The sequence below is a fragment of the Gallus gallus genome, chromosome 4 (genome assembly GCF_016699485.2).
Source record: "Gallus gallus isolate bGalGal1 chromosome 4, bGalGal1.mat.broiler.GRCg7b, whole genome shotgun sequence".
NCBI classification, from domain to species: domain Eukaryota; kingdom Metazoa; phylum Chordata; class Aves; order Galliformes; family Phasianidae; genus Gallus; species Gallus gallus.
Window position 1 is genome coordinate 24,555,221 of NC_052535.1, and position 14,117 is coordinate 24,569,337.

Sequence of the window (14,117 nt, forward strand, 5' to 3'; positions counted from 1 at the left end):
ACTTTTCAGACATGGCAAATTGTAGTCTGAGTGCTTAAGTGACAGCTTGTAGCTCAGTATGTAGCTTTTACAGGTGGAACAGGGCACTACTTTTGTATTGACCTTCCGCAATAGGTCATGGTAAAATTACAGCCCAGATAGGCATTAAATTAATAGACAACACATTTTTGATATTTTCAAAAGTTGATTCCTTAGTTACTTAATCACTTTTAGACTTAGTTCTCTTTCACTATTGTAAAAATCTATTTTACTTCATGAAAGTCATAAAAGAAGCGAGGTGTTTCTGACATACGCTATTGAAAGTAAAAAGTAGACTGCTGTGACTAATGCTTTATGAGACGGTAGTCTTCAACATAAAATTAGTACTCTGTGATATACATAAATCTGTTTTTTGTCCATAATTACATTCTTCCTTCTCAAATATGGTTTAATCTGAATTTATTACTTGGTCAGTGAATTGTGTGCTAGCTGTAAAGGTTACTCCATCAGGAAACGTGTACATGGTAATATCTAAATAAGGTCAATTTTACTCTGGCTGTGCAAGTATGTAGATCGTGACTTGCCAGATGATAAAGAGTAAATTGTATTGAGTAAATGTTTTTTTTTTTTTTTTCACATAGAATTGAAGAGGTATCAGCCACTATGTTCAATTCTAGTCCTAACTTTATTTCACAAATTTTAAAAAGTGAAGGAAAACTTCAGTCAGTTAATGGTAGCTCAGCAGCACTGCCTGTCTCCGTAGTTTCTTATCTCAATATCTCCCACACAACACATTGTACTTGAGAATTTAATGTTGTTTACAGAGATTTCAAGTAAAAAACTTCATCAGTGCTAAGCTGATGAACACCAGTGCTAGTTAATTCAAAGAAAAGGGATTCTGCATTGTTCCTAGTATACATGTTTTACTTATTATTGATAGAAAATAACTTCCACCAGTTTCTTGGTCATTGTAGAGCTTGTAGATGCCCCCACCCTGGAGGCATTCAAGGTCAGGCTGAATGGGGCTGTGAGCAACCTGGTCTAGAGGGAGGTGTCCCTGCTTTTATAGCATGGGGGTTGGAACTAGCTGATCTTAAAGGTCCCTTCCACCCCAAACCATTCTATCGTTCTGTGGCAATGAGGGGTGCTGTCAAAGCCTGATTATCCTAATTATCACTCTAAACAATGATTTTATGTATATATATGCACAACTATATATTTAGACTACAGGTAGACAAAAATGTGTGGAATGTGTGGTTAAACTGAAGAACTGTTAACACATGAAAAAGTTTTACTTGTTTGTTTGTTTTCGGGAGGAACAATCACCAAACATAGAAATAGAAAACGCTTTAAACAACTGTTGTTGCAGATAACTTTGTCAAGTATTGTGTTAATGGTGCCTTTGATCTTTCTTACTCTTAAGGGTACAACAGGTGAAAAATGAGGCAGCTTAAGGTGTAGAGCATTTTATTAAACATCATTTTGATACAAACTTCTTTATACTTAAAGTTTTGTAGACTACAGCTGCAGTCAGAGTTAAGAACTTCCATAAAGGTTCATGAAGGTACTACGTATTAAAACCTTGTAAAATAATTAGAACAATTAATTTTATTTTTATTGCCAAAGAACTGAGCTGAAAGTTTCCAGTGGTCTCCTACTAATAGCTAGTGAGATTAGCTCCTCATAATTCTTACATTTGTGCAATATATTTGAGAACTGTCTTAACATAAATGACTGCTTAAAAAAAAATAATGATACCACCATGTGCAATTACCTACTTTTGAAATATATTAAAAATGATAATTTAATTGACAGTAGAATTACTAAAACATTAATATGATAAGATCAATTTTCTGTGGTTATCTTTCATTCCTAATGCTGGGTTTTACTAAAATTCTATAATGAAATACATCTGAACATTCAGTCACTTTCTAATTTAAGAGGTAGTTGATCATGTATATATGGTAAGAGTACTACTGGTTTTTAGGTTTGGGTTCTTTCATTTTTGTTGGTTGGGTTTTTGTGGGTTTTTTTGTGGGTAACACCCCGCCCCACACACGTAGTTAACACACTCTTAATCATCCACTGTAACCAGCAGACTCAGACTGCATTCAGTTTACTTTGGTAGACTTCTCCCAGTTTTTGAAATGCCAGTAAAACATTATCGTTTGGATCATCGCAGAGCTCACTCAGTGATGTTCTAATTTTTACAAAAAGAAAAAGAGAAAAAAGCATTATTTCACTTGTAAGTTTTGTTGTTTTTTTTTTAAGATAGTAAATATTGAAAGCACAAGTTAATCATCATACCTTATGGACTGAATGAGGAGTACAAAATCCTTCAGGAGGTAGTATGCATCTCCTTCATTCAACCTGAAAAAGAAAAAATTTGAAATCGTTATCATCCTGTTTCCTCATTAAAGACTGCCAAGCAAGTTGAGATGCAAAGAATGTATTGCAAGGCCTCAAATTCAGATACACTAGTTCAGTGGAATTACAGTAGAGTAACTGTAAGCTTAGCATATAATAGTACTATGGAGATGTGTGCTTCTGTAGCTATATTAAGCTGTCATGACTCATCACTCATGGTTGGAAAATAAATTTATTAATATTGGGAACTTGGTTTCAGCTTTTGGAACAACTAACCTATCCAAATCTAAACAGGACGGCTATTTGCTTCAGATGAAACTGCTGACTAAATTGAGTAGGAGATAGAGGAGAGTAGCTTCCCACTAATGTCTAGGATACTATACTTTACAGAGAGGATCGCTACTTGGTGGAGTGCAGCTTAAGAAATCTCAGTTTCCAGTCATTAAGAATACCACATGAGTGAGTACTGTATTGATTTGCTTGTCTTTTGATAATGTGGCATTCATGCCAAACTTGTATAAAGAGCAGTTCATGGAATGCATCTTGCCCCATCATCTCAGGAAGCAGAAAGAGGAGGTATTCACAAAAGTTGATAGGCTTTGAGAATGAAGGCAAAATTGATGGAGTAGTTGGGAGAGGAAGCTTGTGAGTGATATTTTTTGAGATGAGGTTCGGAATAAAACTGAGTGGCTTGATAAAGAAGGGCAAGCTAAAAGTGTTTTACAAAGAGAAGTGACGGATTTAATGGCCGAGTTAGTGGAAAGCTGGTGAGAAGGTTCAAAGGAGGTGGCAATTATGATGAAAATGAAAAGATAGCACATATAGATGCATCTCTTTGAGATTGAAAAGGACAGCGGGGTTGTAAATGGTGAGAGCAAAAGTAAAAATCTCAGATTATTTTTCTGAAATTAAACAGGAAAATTATGCAGTTAATTATGCAGTTGCCTAATTAAGATGCTGAAGTAATGTTCAAAGCTTTTTGGGCAGTTTTCTTAGGAGCTCAGTGTTATATCAGTTTCACAATGAAAAAGGTGAGGAAAGTTTTTTAAATGGGGAAGCCCATGCTGTAGTATAGTAGATGGGAACTTAGTTTTTTCAAATAATAGACAAAGGAGAGCAAAGGGAGAATTCATGAGCTTAAACAGATAAATGAGTGTTTATTTAATAAAAAAAAAAAAAAAAAAAAAACACCAGTTTTGGAAATGCTAGAGTGTAAGTGATCCAGGATGAAAGAGGAGAGTAAAACTGCATGTACCAGAGCTTTACACATGGCAGTATGACGATATACTGTGGAGGCTGACTAGCATGAGGCATGGGGTTTTGTGAGTGTCATTTGTTTTTCATTTGGTTGCAGAGAGTGGTAAGAGATGTTATTGTTTTTTTCCTTTAAGGAGAGAGAACAATATAATTGAATTGTAAGGGCAAGTTGCCAAATGCTCAAAGAAGAGTAAGGAAGGAGGAAGTGTTGAAGCAATACTGATACTAACTTTAAATCATTAGCAAGTTTTGCTTTGCTAGAGTAAAAGACAGGCTTTTATAATGATGATTGTCCTTTACACCAGAGTTTGTGTTTTGATAAAGTAGTAGTTTGATTAAACTGGCATAACCTTAAAATAACCTACTGCTTAAGTAAAGACTTCACATTTATGGTACTGCTTTGAAAATCCAACTGGCACTTTACAGCCATTGTCATTAGAATTTACTGTTACATGTGTTTTGTATTCACTGTAACATTCAACTCTAATAGTATTTAACATATATTCCATTACTAAATTCCAGAAAGAGAAGGCTGTAAAAACAAAAAGATGTACTTATACCGCGTTGAAAACAATGCTACTGTTACTATGTTAAAGATGGTAGTGCATACCAGTTATCAGTTGCCAAGGCAATCAAGGAGCCATGCTTAAAAAAGTCTAGTGCATATGCATTGAGTGGCCTATCTCTTCCTTGATTATCATACTTCTTCAAATAAAGCAGAGGGCAGTTCGTGACATTAATTCCAAGGGAGCGTAGTACAGCCTGAAAAAAAAAAAAAAAGAAAAAAAAGGCCTGCTGAATAACTGTTGTTTATTTTATATGCTCTGTGCCACAGATGTAGCAGCAACTACAGACCCGCAGCTGACAAGCTCCGTATTTCTAATCCTGTGCAAATCTGCACAAGTACACAAAGGGTGTAGATGGAAGATATTTTGCTAAATTCACTTACACTGCTTTGCAGTGATCCATGAAAAATTATCTAGGCTGCTAGATTTCTCTTGAGTTTTGGATGGGGACTTTTCCATACATATATGCTATGTATTCAGATTCTCTTGCTGAAATTTTAAGCATATCAGGCGTACACACGACACATTTTAAGGGCAAAAGTGAATTACAAAATCCAAACTGTAGTAATTTGATTTTTCTTATTCTAATCAGAATCATGAATTCTGTGATAACTCCCTGATGCTACTAGACGTGTAGAAGGGCACAGCAAAATGAAAGCTGACAGCAAACATTATCTAACATAATCGCTAAACAAGTATAGAAGGAAATGGTCAATGCAATAATGCATGCCTTACTAAGCTTCTTGAAACTACAGCATGATTGAGTTTATTAAAAAAAAAAAAAAGTGGAAAAAACCTGGAAATATGCTTTGAAGCTGAACTTTCCATAAACTTTGAGTAATTCACTTAACAGCCAAAAGAACAGTGGTCTTCCAAGAAAGCAAACTGCAATTTTTTTTTTTCTACACCCACGTGTTCTGTGTTTCTTGCATTGTTATAATTTGGTGTTAATCAGTGCTGGTTCTTCTTTGAGACTGTAATTTGTTTTTCCTAAAGAGAAATCCTTGAGGCCTTCATGCTGGACGGAGGGATGAAGATGGTAATAAAATATTGTTATTAAAAGGTAATCAAATTCTGCCCCTTATGAAACAGTAACTTACATTATTAATGTTCTCCCCGTGAAATAGATCATCATCAACCATTCCAGATAAACATGCAAAAGGTGAGACAGCAGATATGCGTTTGTTGTTGTCCATCAAGTAGGATGCTAGTTCAGAGCCATGCCATTTTTCAGATGTAAAATCTAAATGGGAAATTTCAGACACAACAATAAGTACAATACAGGCACAGGCTAAATTCCAGCAATGAATTTTAAAATAAGAAAGTTTCAGTTTTATCAGATAATGATAGTAATTATAGTTAATCTTCTAAACTTAAATCCTCAATCACGTTGGTTTATTTTGTTCTTAAGAGGTTCTAAGCAATTGATTACAGTGCATAAGACAAGGCTTTCTAATGATGAGAGTAACTACATCTAAATTCTCCCTTCCACATGACTTAACCTTTTTCCTTGACTCACAAAATAAATAACAGCAATGCTACCATTAGTACACTTCTTCTAATTATGGGTTTTATTGTGTATCGTGTGTTGAAGAAAAGCAGCTTAAGTAGAAATTTTTCTTTCCAAATGGCTAACAATAATTTTAATCCTTGAACTGTTCTTTTTTTTGTGATGGTGAGTATGCTTTTGTTACACTCCACGCCATTCAAAAAAATGGCAGCAGTTTCACATTGTATTTTGTTTGCAGCATCGCCCCTAAGTTGGTTAAGTACAGAATTCTCTTCTGCCTCTTGAATTTCAGGACACAGTTCGATCTTGCATTTGTTTTTCTATAAATCTAATGCAGTTTTTATCATTTTCTCTCAAAATGAAACAGCTTCAGCAAAATAGGGAGAGTGCAACCAAGCATGAATGTTAGACCTTTCATTTTAATAAGAAACTTTACCATGTACGTAGAGGAGTAAATTCAGTTTCTCTGGCTCACATCCTAGATAACAGTAGTACTTACAACACTAAAATATTCTTATTTGGGACGCTAATTTTATAAGCTAATTGTAATAATGGCTTTTCATATTCCTTTGATCACTGGGCAGTATTTAGTGGCTTAATTAACTTATTTAACACGTTATACAGTGTTCTTCAATTGTTACTTCTATCTTAAGGCTGTTCGTATATGAACAGTCTAACATTCTTAAGACTCTGAAAGCTATTCAAGTATCACAAGCATTTCAGGATCTGCAAAAGCATTCATTATTCGATAAAAAGGCTTTAAATAAAATTGTAGGTTTTTTTCATTTTAAAAATAAATCCTTCAAATATTTATTTATTCTATAATTTAATAGAGCAGTAGCAACTGAAGTGATTTTTTTTCCTGTGCAAAATTTCTACCATGTGCTGTGTAATCTGTTAAACAGAAGCAAAACAGAAACTGTATGTCTTTATTAACATGTCTGAATTCACCATTTTTTCTTCACAAAATGATAATTTATCTTTCCTAATAATTTCACAAATTATGACAATGCATTTATTTTTCACTTCCTACCTGTCTTTGACAGTGGAAGTCTGTATTCTTCTTCCATATCTGCCAGCTTGGCTGTTGTCAGAAGAAAATGAGCAAAGTTTTCCTCAACTTTGGTGTTGTACTCATTTACAGCTTCTGCAAAGTCTTCTGGCAGATCTTCTAGAAAGACCTGAAATAGCATGCACTTAATGCCTTAATTCAGGTAATTTCTCCAGATGTGTCACTTCGGCACGATTAGTACAGACAGTATGAATTAATAGGAAAGAGACTACCGCTCCAAACTCTACCTGATTTGTCAGACAAACTATCCATCTAAAATTAATGAGTTTTTCCCTAAGATGAACATCAGTTTTATGCAGAAGAAGACATGGAAAATGAGAAGCATAGAATTCCCAGATCTAGTTTTGCATATATCAGTGCTCAGCAGATTCCCTACCAACGCGACGAATGCCGAGGCTTTGCTGCCATTCAGTAAGCCCTTTTATGTGAGTAGCCACTTTTCAGAAATCAGTGATATTTTTTAGCAACTGGACACAGGAGCATCTTTAACTGCAAAGGCGTTTTCTTTGTTCTCAAGCTGTAGCTGTATCTTCTAAAATTGTGTTTGCATGGATGAGACAACAGTAAGATGTTTCACTTTGTGAAACCCTTATGTTGGGTTAACTTAGTGCATAGATAATGTTAGTGCTCATCCTGGGAATACTGTCCCGCTTTTGGAAAAAGATAGTCTTAAGCCTATGGAGTCATGCAGATTGTGCTAATTTCCTTCTGGGTCATTGGTATGTGTCAGGAAAAGCTACAGTTCCTTACACAAAGAAATAACTTGTGACCCGAAAGTAAATTCTCATTTGGTAAGAGAAAACTTGGGTTGTATAGTATAAAGAAACATTGTCCATAATTTAGGTTTTGAAATATCATGGCAGTAATGCATCATCTTTAAAATAATACTTGAATAATCCACTACTTCTAATTAAACCTGACACTCAACTGCTTCTTCTGTGCTTGATATAGCAAGTCCTAATCTGGTAAGTACTATCTTCATTATTTTAGCAATTTGCACTGGGTATAGGTGTCAAGGTTTTGTCAGTGGGTGCCTGCAGAGGTGGCTGCTTTGTGAAGAGGCCAGGATTGCCTTGTGATTCAGGTGGTTCCAGCCAGCTCTGCAGCAGACCCAGCACAGGGCACAGATAAGCCCTGCAACTACTGTTAAAGGTATTTACAAAAGGCAAAAATGTTGCACAGGTAGAGGAGTGAAGTAAAAGATGAGAAACAGCAGTGTAAACACCAAGGTCAGAGAGGAAAAAGGGAGGAGGAGGTGCTCCCGACGCTGGAACAGGTGATTCTTTACACTCTGTAGAAGAAACAGCAGTGGAGCAGGTATTTCAGTGCAGACCATGGATACAACTGATAAGTAAGTATTTCAGTCCAGCCTGTGGAGAAGTTCATGCCAGAGCTGTTAATCCACACTGCAGACTGTGGAGGACCCCACAGTAGAGGGGTTATTTATTTCCTGGAAGAACTGCGACCTGCAGGGAGCCCACAGTGGGGCACGTTTATCCAGGAGGACCACAGCTCACAGAAATAACCCACGTTAGAGCAGAGATGAGAGGTGAGGAGGAAGGAATGACAGAATAGTTAGGAACTGACCTCAACCCTTCATTTCGTGTCCATCTTGAGTCAGGGGGAGTAGAGTAATTTGGAATGAAGGGGTGAAGTTGAACTTGGGAAAGTAAAGTGAGGAGGGGAAAGGTGGGTTGTTGTTGGGTTTTTTTGTTTGTTTTGTTTTTTCTTAATACCCAAATCTGTTTTAAGTAGCAATAAAATTATTTCATTTTCCACAAGCAAAGGCTGTTTTGCCCATTATGGTAACTGGGTAAACAAACTCTCTGCTTTTGTCTTCACTCATGAACTTTTCCATCCTGTTTTCTTACGCTGTCCTGTCATAGAGGAATAATGAAGGAGCAGCTGGGGAGTGGGGGAGACAGGTGGCTGCTCACTCATCAAACTACTGAACATCCATGCTGACACTAGTCTGACAGATTTAAACAAATTCATAGGGGCAGTACACAACGTAAGTTAGAACAGTGCGTTCTCTACCTTGGACTGGTAAAATGTGTGTTGAAATGCCTTTGAGCAGGCTGGAAGGTGTCTTCTCCCAAACAGATTTGCCAGAATGAGCACCAGCTTTTCTAGGACTTCTTCTGAAAAATCAGTTGAGCCTATACCAAAACAGAAAGCACACAGGTTAGTTATGAAAACTTACCCTGCCAAAAAAAAATTTTGCTTAAAATAACTTCCATTCAGGAGTTTCTTTCTCTGTTGCAATAGTCAAGAGGGTTTATTGCAAAATTATGCTGGATAAACAAAAACCTCCATTAGATAATTAAACAACTAATCATATCTGCGAACTGATACTGTGTACGCACGTTGCATCTTAGTGGACAAAGCAGATTTTACTCATGTTATAAGACAGTGATATTACCACTTTTTAAAATTTGTTTATATCCAGAGAAGTCATTCATGTTATTTGCTACGTAACATTAAAATCTTGCTCTGGAGACAATTTTTTTCTAGAATAAATGGACTTTTCTAATGTATAACATTCTTTTTTCTTATAGCATTTTCCAAACAGTAAATTTATGTTTATTGCAATAGCATTGCTTTGTGTGTGGTTTCTTAGGAATAGAAGCACATACAGAGTGTGTACAGGCAGAAGCCAATATGTGGGGATGAAGGCTAGGTAAGCAACAGGTAGGAGCAGCAAGGAGGTACACAAAGTCTCGGAACCATTGGGGTTACAGAGCCCTCCAGTGAGTTAATTAAGATGCATGAAGTATTATTTACCTTCCTTAATTGGCTGGCACAGTTTGTGGAATAAACCTTTCGTAAGAAAACTCACTAAGACAAAATTTGAAGGTTCGTGATAGTGTAAGTGTGTCACAAGTCCAGCAAAACCTATGGGGTTACCTTCTTGATCCAAGTAGCCCTGTTTAATTTAAGAGCAAAGTAAGTTTAGTTGTGAACTCTCATTTGACAAAAATACAAAATGGTGGCATTCAAATGAATACTCGTTCAGCCAAAAGCATAGGTTGAGCAACCTATTCAGTTTCCATTTAAAGCCAAAATTGTCATTAGTGGAAAACAAGGTACCAAATATTTGAGCATTTCTATGGAAGATCCTTATCACCTATGCAAAGCATAAATACTGACTTCACAGTTTTAGTTCCAGTGTAGATCATGTTGCATATGAAAAGTGCCTGTTCCAGTAGTACTGAAAAGTACTGTCACAAAAGTGATATTTGATGCAACTGTCATTCAAAAAAGACTAATCCAAGTGTTTGATGAGATGAAAGCAGAGCAAGCAGTGATCTGTCAAGTGTATTGTCACGGCATGTTTAGGTGCTAAAAGTATATACAATTCCAAAAAACTGGGCAAGCTCATGGAATAAAACTCCATTAAAGGCTGTAAGTTCTGGGACACCTCTCCTGGCATCACACCCTGTAAGGAAGTAAGGAACAGGTAGAGAACCATACTTTTACAGTTGTTGGAGTTTGTTTGTTTCCACCCTTCCTTAGGAAAATGTGGGAGACAGTATACTATCTACCTGGTCCTGGTTTTGACCAGTTTTTATGCCACCTGTAACTTTCTGGAAATGTTGCTTATGTCTCCTGTACACCGACTTCAGTTTTTTCTCTTCAATGGGAGTATCAGGGGAGTCCCCATCTTCTTGATTCCCACACTTGAGGTATTTACAAACGTGGATAAGATCCCTCTTAGTCTTCTCCTTTCCAGGCTACAGTCCCTGGCTTCTCAGCCTCTCCTGATAAGGGAGATGCTCCTGGCCCCTAATCATCTTTGTGGCCGTCTGCTGAACTTTCTCCAGAAGTTTCCTGTCATTCTTGAACTAGGGAGCCCAGAAATTATAATACGTGGCTCCTAAATGAAAGAGTACTGATGCAGAAGTTCTTAAAATATTATGAGAATCTGTAGACTTAAGAAAAACAAACCCGTATTTACACATAAGCATTATCCTGAATAAGTTAAAACCTACCTCTTTGATAAGAAACTGCAAAGAAAACATAAAGTAAATCTTTAATATTCCAGCATATCTTTCTTTTTTGAATGACATCAGTGAGTGCTTCAGCACTGACAATGCCTAAACAAAAACAAAACAAAAAAAAGATTAGCAATGCAAGGAAACATCTGTGTTGTAATAAGGAAACAAATTTAAGATCCAGCTTTTATACTTTGTTTCATCAATTGGTTTTCAGTAATAGAAACTCCAGGCAGGAGATGGTGTTTTTTGTTAAGCATTTATTCAAACTGAATGCCTAATTCCTGGAAGGGCTTGTGAAAACATGCATTTTCTCTATCTGTCAGGTTTGTGCATGTTTTTATATATTTATGCTGACATTTGTAAAGTTGAATTGCATGAAAATTGTATATAGATGAGGATTTAAGTATATATTTGCATAAAAAGCTAAAACCACTGTTTTGAATACACTTTATTTACACTTTAATACCATTCTTAACACAGATATTTACCAATTTACTTCATTATCTTAAGAAGCTGAGCCTACTGATGTCTGAATTCCTCGAGTCCTTGAAAATGTCTACATGCTGAAATGGATCTTGGGGGTATGAGTTTCAGAATAATTATTACAAGAGGAGGACTCTGAAAGATAGCTAGTCATGATAATGGATTTTTTACTTAAATCATGACATTAAATGGCAAGAATAAAGAGGTTTTGATTCCAGAGTGTTTCTATGCTGATTTCAGCAAGTGAGTAATGCACACAATTTCCTCATTGTTTCAACTGAGGTCCCATTTCATAGCTCTCTCCTTCCTAAGGGAAGATATGTTCACCTCTTTTCCTCACACAAAGCTGGAAAGACTGGAAGATTTTCTGATTCTCCAATAAAGTGTACGTATTGTATAGAACAAGAGTCAGAGTAAAAATGCATAATAATAATAGCAATTCCTTCTGATGATAAAGTTTATTGTCAGGAATAAATGCATGAAAATGGATAGCGCATAGAGAAGATAACACAGATACTAGAAGCAGTATAGCAGAGTATGACATTAATTTTCAAGACAGACTGCTTACTTTTGAAATGCATAACTTTCTGCTCATGCTAAGGAGATAATATGAATTTAATTATTTCTAAGTTAATTTAAATTATAATAAGAAAAAAATATGAAACCTTTGCTCTGGCATCCATTTTATCATCAGCCTTTGCAGCCAACAGCATGAGTCTCAGTATTAAGGAAATAGTCAGAGGAAACTGGCCTTTCAATTGAGGTACATTGGATTTGATAAGTCTTTCAACCTTGGGCAGTGGAATATCATAGAAGAACACATTTCCAATCATATCTTGTCCCCGTCTTCCAGCACGCCCTGACATCTAAGAATATAATATTTGTACTGTTAATAAAATAATAACATTATTAAAAGAAGAAGCTTCAGTATGAATGTAGAGCAGACAATATGAATAAGGAGTAAAAGGAGTCTACCTAAGGGTGAAATCTCTTGCTTCATTCATCCCTTCTTGGTCAGGTCTATTGTACCAGGCCTGTACCGGTACTTCCCCCTTGTACCTGATGATGTAACAGAGTTGGAGTCTTATCATTTACACACAGCAGAAGGGAGATGCACGTGGGTCTGATTACTGCACACATCCTCTCTCTCTGTGAGAGTTACCTGCCAGCTGATGTTTTCAGCTGCGTTTGGCAGCTGTGATCCTGAGACAGAGGCAAACTAGAAGTACTTCACGAAAATACAGGCTTTAAAAGTAGCAGAAGAACAGGAAACGGGCTAATGAAGAGTCTGAAGCCTATCCACTAAACTGTCAGCTGGAGGCAAATGCATTACTGCATTTGCAGAGTGCATTCCAAGATGGAATTAACTCAAAGGTCCCAATTAATTCAGTTAGCGCTCTTTATTTCCATCTCTATATCCCCACTGAGTGTTCTTATAGCAATTTTTTTTTTTTTTTTTAACAGATTTGTAAGAAATGGCTGGAACAAAATAACTTGTCTGTGATGACTCTAGTAAATGAAAAACAATTCTATGCCTTTCATTTACAGAGCAATTGCAATACTTTTGTTAGTGAAATAGGTCTTTTGACTATGCATGTTATTTATGGGCCGTCAGTTCTGATACACCAGTAAAATCATGCTAGCTAAAATTATTTTTGTCACCACAGTAGACAGCTAAAATTCAGAACATATCCAAAAGTATATGTAAAAGAAAAGGTATTTTCTGAATTTGTGTGATGACAGGTATGCATCTACTGTTCTTGTAATATAAATAGCAGATGTTCTATACACATACCTGCCTGTAATTTAGTGCATCTAAAAAGACAGAATCTTCAGCAAAGACAACAGATCTACACGGCATGTTGATCCCTAGAGCGAGTGTTGAAGTAGCTGTGACTACCTATAAAATATTAAGCACAAGTACATCTGTAAGAAATGGCAATATCAAATTTAAAAACAGTCTGTAATATTAACCTTACATCAACAGTCAGTGCAATATATTTTATCACTGATGTATGATACATTATACTTTTTATTTACATATATGGAAAAATGAAATTTTAAAAAACAAACAAACAAAAAAAAAAACCCCAAAATTAATCTTTATTTTCCAACCTTGATATATCCCAGCCTGAAAAGCATCTCCACTGTTTGTCTTTCCTTCATGGCCATAGCTCCGTGATGATACCCAATGCCCCTCCGTGCCAGCGTTTGGTGCACATAACCTCTTCTCTGAAACCTAAGTCGATAAAAGATCTTCCTCAAAGTCTACAAATAAAAAGAAGTGTTAAACATTAATCATAACCAAGTGTTGCCAATGAAAATAAAATAAATCTCTTTAGCAGCTAAAAGTCCAAGCACTTGGTAAGGCATTGGAAGAGGCTGCCCAGGGAAGCGGTAGAGTCACCATCCTTGGGGGTTTTTAAGAACACGTGGCTCTTAGGGACATTGTATAGTGGATATAATGGTGATGAGTTGGCAGAATGAAAATTTCTCCATACATCTTAAAGTTATCTAGGATTGAGACCTGGGATCAAATTCAGAATTCAGAATATTTCATGAAGTTAGTGAGTATTGTTATGAATAACAATTGCATCACTTACTATATGTATTTTATGATTTTTGCACAAATCCAAGCATTTTAAACATAGAAAAACAGAAGAGTAATTATCAGTCAATTACTTACATCTTCATCCACTGCTTTCGGATCAGCATAAGTACACATAGAAGGGATCACAGTAAGCTTCTTAAGTCTTTCCTGTAGCTGTTTTTTCATGGTCAAAAGCATCACCATGTTTTCCACTTTACTAGGCTTCACCTTTTTGATATCACTGTATAAAATATACAATTAAAAAGACTATTTCTTTAACGTATGTATTTCTATT

At 36.0% G+C, this 14,117-nt stretch overlaps 1 protein-coding gene across 2 annotated transcripts in view; it reads right to left on the minus strand.

Moving 5' to 3' along the window:
- Positions 1-1,429: 1,429 nt before the first annotated feature.
- DDX60 (DExD/H-box helicase 60) overlaps positions 1,430-14,117 on the minus strand; it is a 39,294-nt gene continuing 26,606 nt past the window's right edge. For both annotated transcript variants that reach the window (XM_004940918.5, XM_015285390.4), the window contains exons 28-39: positions 13,919-14,063; positions 13,348-13,500; positions 13,028-13,132; positions 11,898-12,098; positions 10,744-10,848; positions 9,536-9,677; positions 8,789-8,910; positions 6,713-6,860; positions 5,270-5,412; positions 4,214-4,365; positions 2,287-2,349; positions 1,430-2,179 (exon numbers count right to left, since the gene is read on the minus strand). In XM_004940918.5, the coding sequence (XP_004940975.2) occupies positions 2,080-2,179; positions 2,287-2,349; positions 4,214-4,365; positions 5,270-5,412; positions 6,713-6,860; positions 8,789-8,910; positions 9,536-9,677; positions 10,744-10,848; positions 11,898-12,098; positions 13,028-13,132; positions 13,348-13,500; positions 13,919-14,063 (1,579 nt within the window). In that variant the 3' untranslated portion in view covers positions 1,430-2,079. The remainder of the gene's footprint in view (positions 2,180-2,286; positions 2,350-4,213; positions 4,366-5,269; positions 5,413-6,712; positions 6,861-8,788; positions 8,911-9,535; positions 9,678-10,743; positions 10,849-11,897; positions 12,099-13,027; positions 13,133-13,347; positions 13,501-13,918; positions 14,064-14,117) is intronic.